Source organism: Microtus ochrogaster, chromosome 8, assembly GCF_000317375.1.
Source record: "Microtus ochrogaster isolate Prairie Vole_2 chromosome 8, MicOch1.0, whole genome shotgun sequence".
Classification (NCBI taxonomy): domain Eukaryota; kingdom Metazoa; phylum Chordata; class Mammalia; order Rodentia; family Cricetidae; genus Microtus; species Microtus ochrogaster.
The window spans coordinates 66,547,422-66,556,207 of NC_022015.1; the positions used below are offsets into that span (position 1 = coordinate 66,547,422).

Sequence of the window (8,786 nt, forward strand, 5' to 3'; positions counted from 1 at the left end):
TACACTGAGTGTGTATCTGTACACTGAGTATGTGTCTGTACAACTGAGTGTGTGTCTGTACACTGAGTGTGTGTCTGTACACTGAGTGTGTGTCTTGTCTTTAATACTACACAAGATGTCAGTAATAAACAATTGAAGACCTGCAGGAAGTACAAATTTCTTGGTTCAGATTAAGGCAGGAACAAGTTAAGACGGGGCAAAATTAGCAGCTCACAGTTACACAACAGCCGAGCCTTTCTAGTTTAATCTTCTTGCCAGTAATGTTAGACGCTTGTGTCTTTCTGTGGTGGTCTTGTGTATTTACTTACTTACTCAGGTTGAGTGTGTCCCAGGCACAGACAAGAGAGCAGAGGTCCCAGCCCTGGATAAGCTCATAGGCGTCTAGAAGTCAGATTATCAACACATGGAGAGATAAGCAGTTGTAAACTGAATTCCAGCAAAGAAACTTTCTCCTGGAAGCTCAGCAGGAAGAGAGAGGATGGAAGGCCTGTCTCTGAGCAGGACCTCTCACTTCCCTTCGACTAGTGTTCCTTAAAGATCCCTCTCACCGCCTCAGCAAGATGTCCTGGACTTGTAAAGTGAGGGGTGATTCTTAGCGAGCCCAAAGGAATCCATCTTTTGTTGGGAGAAATGACTTTTTTTTTTTTTTAACAATGTAGTTTTAGTTTGTTACCCACACCTATGGATTCTTCATAATGGGTAGGGAAGGTGGTACAAGAGCAAGGATGCTAAGGTCTTCCATTAGCGTCTAGCCATTGGTTGACACTCTAAGTGAATGTGATGAAACGTGCCTGGGAGCAAGGACTAACCAGAATTTAATCTTTTTCAGAAGGCAAGAAGAAAGCACCCTGCCCTGGACTTGGCTTGTTTTACACAGTGTTGTCCGCCTTCCTTTTCTCAGTGGCCTCTATATTTGTTAAGAAAGTGCAAGACGTCCATGCTGTAGAGATCAGTGCATTTCGATGTGTGTTCCAATTGCTAGTTATTATTCCTTGCTTAATATACAGAAAGTAAGTATTTTTAGAGTGAAGTAGAGGATGTTAACAACTGTGTAAATCTTTTGAACTGTCTTAGTATTTTTTCTGTAGTAACTGGTTAATCATGGATTGACCAGTCAGTTCCCCTTCACCCTGACTAATGACGTGTTCTCAGGATCTACTCAAAGACGATTCTACCATAAGCACATACCACGTGCCCATCAAAGGAGAAGGGTGACTTGTACTTGTTCACCCTCTCTATTTGAAAACAAAATTCTGGGTGTACCACCCTCCTTCCTTTACTTTGGCATAACTAGTGTTTTGAAGATTAAAAAGTAAATGCTAGGAGTTATATAGCACCAGGGTTCCCTCAGTGGGACAGACTGCCCTGCCAGATCATGCCAGTAAGATGGCAGTCTTAAAGGGAGTGGAGGGTAAGGCCTTGAGCAAGATCTTTGGCTACTTTGGTATTCAGTTTCTTTCCCTACAAACTGGAGGGAGGGATGCTCTCGGGGCTGTGCTCAGAGCGGGTTGCAAGGGTCAGATAAAAGTTATTCTTGGTTAGAGTACTTTCTAGAGACTTCAGCATATAGGTGCTATTTACGTCCCTTCTCTACTCTCCCCCCTTACTTGATCCCTTTTCTTCTGTGTAGACTCTGTCCATCTCAGTAGGGCTGAAATTATGCGTGCCCCCCCCCCCCGTAACTTACACATACCTTTATGTTCTCTGGACCCTGGGAGGAGACTAATTGGGCCCTGAGTGGCTACCTGGCTGTTTGTTTGGGAGCTGAAGATGCTTAAACCTCAAGTCAAGTTTCCATCGCCTGCCTCCAGTGCCTCCTTGCATCCATGCCATGATACAGATTCATTTAGAATAGTGCCATTCTGTATCCTGAGAAACTGCTTAGAAAGTGAAATTCTGCGAATGTATAAGCCAGAGTGCTTCCAAAAATAATGATGAGCTAGAGCCACTTTCTAAAGGAGGTAACAACACTGAGGTTAGCAACCATATTCTCCAGTTTTTGATAAAAGTATTCAGAGCTAGAAAGTGTTTTGAAAATCTTTGGCCCTAATCTGTTTTAATTTTGTGTTCATGATCATGGAACATATATAGCTTTTCTACACATGTATGGGCCCCAGATTTGTTCTGACTCTAGATACATAGATGTTCATGTTTACCTGGATGAAGCCTGCTCTAGCATGAGTCAGGAAGTTGTATCTAGCTAGGAACTATCAGAGTAGATTCTGAGTGTTTAATTGGAGACAATATAGCATTCATTTTATGGATCAAACCATGGCTTTTGGTTTTTTTTAGTGTATTTTAACTCATAAGGACAGCAAAAAGCTGCCTCATATTCAGTGACTACATTCTAGCCTTGCTCAGCTTTTATAGAAGAATTGATGTGGCTGAGTGTGCATGATCCAGGATTAAGCTTCCTCATGTAGTACTACAAAATCCTGAAATTATGTTTATTATAAAACAATCATAGAAAATTTGGATTATATTATGTGATTCTACTACTAGGGTATAATGTCTCTTAACATCTTACCCTTTTAATCTTTATTTTTTGCTAGAATATGCATGAGAAAACAATTATCTATATTTGCTGACTTTTATCATGCTGTTTATGAGGTTCTGTGTTCGCTTTTTGCTCCTGCTATGAACATTTTGAACCATCATTTCTATAACTAGAAAAATATTTTAAACGATTCTTACTATTCAGTACTAGGTAGAATTTACTATTACTCCCTTATTTTTAGTAAAATGTACTTTTCCAATAATGTCTGATTAAACATTTTGATCTAAAAACAATGCCAAGTTCATTTAAAATGCATTTTTTTTTCATTTAAATTTGCAGAACTGGGTTCATAGGACCCAAAGGTCAGCGGCTTTTCCTTCTTCTCAGAGGGATCTTTGGTTCCAGTGCCATGATCCTTATGTACTATGCTTTCCAGACGACGTCCCTCGCAGACGCCACAGTTATTGCGTTTAGTTGTCCAATGTTTACGTCAATATTTGCTTGGATATTTCTCAAGGAAAAGTATAGCCTTTGGGATGCTTTCTTCACGTTGTTCGCATTCGCCGGAGTGATCCTTATCGTCAGACCGCCATTTTTATTTGGCTCCGACACCTCAGAGATGAGCAAAAACTATTCAGATCACATTAAGGGAACGTTTGCCGCAATTGGACATGCCGTGCTATCTGCAATGACTCTGGTTATCTTAAGGAAAATGGGAAAATCCGTGGACTACTTCCTGAGCATTTGGTATTATGTCATCCTTGGCCTTCTTGAATGCATCGTCATCCTCTTTGCCATAGGAGGGTGGAGTCTTCCTTACTGTGGGCTGGACAGGCTGTTTCTCATACTCATTGGACTCCTAGGTTTGGGGGGTCAGATATTTATCACTAAAGCAGTGCAAGTAGAAAAAGCAGGACCCGTAGCAATAATGAAGACAATGGATGTAGTCTTTGCTTTTATCTTCCAGATTGCTTTCTTTAATAATATGCCAACCTGGTGGACAGTGGGTGGGGCTCTCTGTGTAGTAGCCAGTACTACCGGATCAACCATACGTAGATGGATCCAAAGTTCCAAATGAAATGTCACTGTTGAAATCTATATTTTTTTAAAATGCCATCACCTAGCTCGGACATCTTACATACCTGAAAAATCTGCATTATTCACTGATTATATTTAATAAATTTCATAAATAAAGTACCATTTTTTAAAATATGATATTTTTTAAATTAAGAGTAGCTAGTCTAGCCTAGCAATTTTTGGATAGCTTTTATTTTTTGCTTTGGTTTCTTGGGATTGGGGTGTCATTGAGAAGATAGCTTATTGAGGAATTTTAGAAATTTTTATGAATACAATTTTAAAACTTTATTTTTGACACAGATAAGCTATGGGCGGGAAATACTCTATTTTAGCAGTGTAGATAAGAAGCTTACTGTTGACAGTGCTGCTATAATTAGTTATGTGTTAATCCTTTGTTTGCCATTTAGGATGCCAAAGCCAAAACCTGGTACAGGTGCCTACTTACTGATAGGACTATAAGTAAACCAGCCTTATTTTTAAGGACCTTACAATGATTATTACACTTTTAACTTTTGTTTGTGCCCTTTGTTTTGATGCCAGGATTTTTATATCTACTCTCTGAACGGAGCCTTTCACTCGCCACATGTGGTTAGCAGTTCTCTCTTTTGGTATATTAGTAACTCTGGCTACCATTTTGAATTTTTTATTGTCTCCTGTGTTATTGAAATTGCACTATTTCTTAAAACATTCCAAGATTTCCAATCTTAAAATCCTGAGAGAGAAATCTTGGTGTGACCAGTGTGCACATTTCCATCCTGAGGTTTTTACATGTGAGGTGTGATGATTCTCTACATGCAATCTTTGAATTCATAGTATGATGCCAAATACAGTTTTCTCAGGATTGTACTGGGTTGGGCCATATCAAATTGCCCAGACTGTACCATTTTCATTTATGAAAATCATAGTTCTAGAAGGTGCATCTGAAAAGCCCCTTTAAAGTACAGGTCTGTTATTATTAAACTTACTCCTGTAGTCTTCCTCCATTTTGGAATATTTTATAATGCTTGTGATATACAAAAAAGATAAATACCTATTAGTCCACAGTTGATTGACTTTCACAGTTTCTTGCATATATAAAAATAATCACAGGTAATTAGATTGACAGGCTGTACCATGATACTAGTGTGAACTCAAGACAGTAGATTCTAAATGTGGAGCATTAGCAGATTGGTACTCTCCTGTGAAAGAGGAAAGCTTGGGAGATCGGTCAGGGTGTTGGGAATACATGACCACGAGTCTTTGTCACTATGGATGCCTTTATGGTAAGCCATCGTGGCGGCCATCTTGCTCTACCAGACACCCTCTGCTATTACCTTCAGCTGCAGAGTTGAGGGGCTGTGTGTTTTAGGTCGGTCTCCTCCCCACAGCTCTTCCAAAGGCAGGAGCTAAGTTCCTGGGGCTTACATTCTGTTAAGAGGATCTTCTCCAGTCGTTCCAAAGAGAAACTTTAACTTTGATGGTTTTAAATACTTTCCATCTGACATCCTAGATGATATTTATTTAGCTGAGTCATCTCAATCACACTTGACCTGACTCATACTCTTGGAACGCAGATTTGCAGCCGTGCCATGCCAGCAGCTCAGAAAACATAGCCGGCAGCCTTTGAGAGCTAGAGCTACCTTATAGACCATCCCACGGGAGCCATGTTCCATACACAAGGATGACAGGATGGAGACCTGCGGTAGCTGGGTTTCCATGGCCGCCTCTTTTCACTTAGTTCCACGTATGGAAGGTCAGACATTCCTGGAGCCACTGACTAACTTACACAGTAGAAGAAAGAGTTGCTGGGATTGTAGAAGATAAACCCATTTGAAAACATGCTTTATTTCAACTGAATCTTAAGTACTTGAATGTCACTGTATGTGGCTGACATTGGAGACAATGTTTCTTATCCCAACCTTTACAGGGTATGATTTTTAAACAATGTTCAAGAGGTATACAAGGTTATGTATTGTAACAGCTATGGGGGGGGGTATGTATTTTCCAAAGATTGTAGTTTCTATATCTTGCAAAGGAAAATATTTTTCCTAACTTGTTTTTATTTTGTAAGTAATAAAATTATAAAAGAAAGTGATATGTTGGTTTTTATGACTGTAGAAAAATGTCTCATTACTCATTTCTCGACCGGGTGCTTCAAATTTTATTTTCTATACGAGACTGGCTTCTATCCATTTAGCTGGGCCGTGGTCTTACAATTTCTAACTATATCTGTTCCTCATACTGAGTAAATACAACAGCTCCAAAATCAAGAGTGATCTGGCCCACTGAATTAACTAAGCAGGCTCACATGGATGGGCTCACAGAGAATAAAGCCGCAAGCACAGGACCTGCATGGGTCTGCACCAGGTCCTCGGCATATGTTGTGGGTGATAGCCTGATCTTTTTGTGGGACCCCTAACAGTGTGAGTGGGTGAATCTCTGTCCCTCTTGCCTGCTATTGGGGTTCTGTTCCTCCTACTGGGTTGCCTTGTCCACCCTCATATGAGGGCTTTTGCCTTGTCTTTTGTGTCTTGTTTTGTCCTATTTGACTGTCTCTTGGAGGCCTGTGCTTTTCTTAAGAGGAAGTGGAGGGCAGTGGATCTTGAGGAGAGGGGATGTAGGGTACCAGTAACTGGGAGGAGTGGAGGTAGGGAAAATTGTGGTTGGGATGTATTATATGAGAGAAAAATCTATTTTCAATTAAAAATTTTATAAAAGAGATAGTAATTGGTTCAGAGACCTTCATTTTTCTAGACTCCCAGAACTTAGCAGCTTGGAGCTTTAGATAGACCCTCCTGCTGCGCTGGGAATTCATTCTGCTCTCACCACACCCACCTGAATTCACTGTGCCCAACCTAGCCACCCACTTAAGACTTTGACCTTGATCCAGGAGTCAAGGCGGTCAGCCTTCCCGAGGCCCTGCTGTTATCACTCCAGTTCTTAGAAAGCTGTGGTGACCTGTGGTTCACACTGTCAAGCCCATCTGGCCCGCCCCTCTTTCCATTCTGCTTTCCCACATCCCAGCACGAGATACATGGGTCCATCTTTCTATTAACTCAGATTTGCCAGAAGTATCCTTTCCCCTGCTTTTCTTATAATCTTAACGTGTCCTCAGAGTTTGCTTAGCCTCAATGGGTGAGCTGGGACTTCTGATTATTCCACTGCCTGCAGCGTCTCACCCTTTTTAATCCCTTTGGAGAAGGGGACAAAGTACTGGGTTGGGCCTCTGAGGCTGGGTGTAGTTTTGTTACTTTGCAGCGAGACAAGCAGTGTACTTGGGCTCTCTTCATCTGGTAAACAGAATATTATTATCCAAATCCTTCTAACTGGTGAGTGGCATAGACCGTAGGCCAGACAAGAAGCACAAAAGCCTACGTATTGAGCTGTGGTTAAGACTTAATTATTTATTCTCCAAAACGGAGCCTCCTCTGGGCCCTTCCTGCTAAGGAGAAGGAGTGCAGGTACAAATGCCTCAGAATGCAAACTTCCATCAGCCCCTCTTGTAAGCGCAGACTTGAGTGGATGGGCACCTTTTCTGTTGAGACAGAGCTGCCCACAGAAGGCTGCTAGGGTCACTGCTTCTCTTACCTTGTGCATAGGTGTAACCGATTCTCCAGCTGGCATTAGTGCTTGTCCCCAGTGAGAATGATGTTTGACTCTGATTTGGGAAATTGGCCCAACCCTCCATGTGCCTCCTTTGTACTGAGCATGACTCTTCTAGCTGCCTTCCTCATCCACTAACAATGACAAGTCTTTGAGTGGCAAGAGAGCTAATTTCCCCCATACCACCGTGTGCAGAGTCACAGCCAGTGGTGGCATTAGAACTGGTTTATTGTGGTATCATTTGGACCCCCAAGCATGATTTTTTTGGTCCTTTTGGTGCTCCGTATCACATCTAATAAAGGCACCATACTTACCCAAAATTCTAAAGGATGCCTGTGTCTCCCTGTGACACCCAAAGAAGCACTCACTTAGGTTATAGCCTATTTGAAACTTGGACTTGGAAAACCTCACAGAGAGCCCATAATATGTGATTCTCCTTTTTATCTAGAAATTGGGGGTAAGGGTTATAGCACGAGGGTAAAGAGCAGTTGTCTGTGATATCAAGACTGGACAGGTAACAAGGCAGCCTGCACCACAAGGACAGAGGTGCCAAGTTCCGGGAATGCCACCACTAGAGGAAAGCCTGAAGCTTCCAACTTCATGACTCATAACCACTCACAGTCCTAACATGCACATGTAGCCATAAAACACAGGAACTAGCCCATATTTGTGATGAGTTCCCAGGCTGGGGTCAAGAAAATATAGAACCGCGTTTGAGTAAAGGTAAACCTGGGTAGGAGAAAATGTGTTGAGGTGATCAAAGTACCAAGCCAAGGTCAGGTACAGCAGCTAAAAACTGCAAACTCAGGGCCAGAGAGAACACGTGAGCCCAGAAGCCTGTTCCTGATACTGTAAATGCCCAGCTGTTCTCACAGGTGTTCAAAGCATCCCAAGCCCAAACAGTATGTGCCAAAACACACCAGAGGGGTAGAAACTGAGGACCTTATTATTTGGGGTTCTTTATGATGACACCAGGTGTTACCATGTTAATATCAGAATCAAATTCAAAGCATGAAGCTTATTCAGACCCCCCCTTTCTAATTCAGTCTAACCATTTCTCTCATGTGATGCTACCCTGGAAACCCAGTTCACTGCTGTGAGGAAGCCAGGGCCACATAGAGACCCACATGAAGAGGAGTCTCCACCCCTCTGCACCCAGCTGACAGCTCACAGTGCCCTGCCAGACGGAGTGCCCGCTGGGAATGGATCCTCCAGCCCTCAGGTAGGCTATCCCAACTAACACCATGGACAGGACACACAAACATAGCCCTCTGCTGGGTTCTCAAGTTGAAGATTTATGAGAATAAAAAAAATTTTGTTTTAAATTACTAAAAAATAAAGATAGAAAACATATGTTTGCCTTTGTATGTACCCACTTATACATGCTTGTAATTGTATATAGTAAAACACGTCAGTGTAAAAAACAAGATCATGAAAAAGGACAAGTAAGTTGTCAGAAGTTACATATATAGGGATAAGGATAATAAAGTCATCTAAACCAGTCTTCTCCAATGCCCGAATAATGCCAATATTTAATAATGACACTGAGAATGTTGGTGTATGTCACACTCTTTCATGGGCATACAGTAGAGTTTTCTAGAAGTTACAAGATGACAAAAACAAGCAGATG

At 41.7% G+C, this 8,786-nt stretch overlaps 1 protein-coding gene across 1 annotated transcript in view; it reads left to right on the top strand.

Annotated features, from left to right (window-relative positions):
• The window catches only part of Slc35g1 (solute carrier family 35 member G1), an 8,765-nt gene extending 3,205 nt beyond the window's left edge, over positions 1 to 5,560 (top strand). Inside the window, exons 2-3 of the mRNA XM_005352207.3 lie at positions 830 to 1,010; positions 2,837 to 5,560. Of these exons, the coding sequence (XP_005352264.1) occupies positions 830 to 1,010; positions 2,837 to 3,575 (920 nt within the window). The 3' untranslated portion in view covers positions 3,576 to 5,560. The remainder of the gene's footprint in view (positions 1 to 829; positions 1,011 to 2,836) is intronic.
• Positions 5,561 to 8,786: the final 3,226 nt, after the last annotated feature.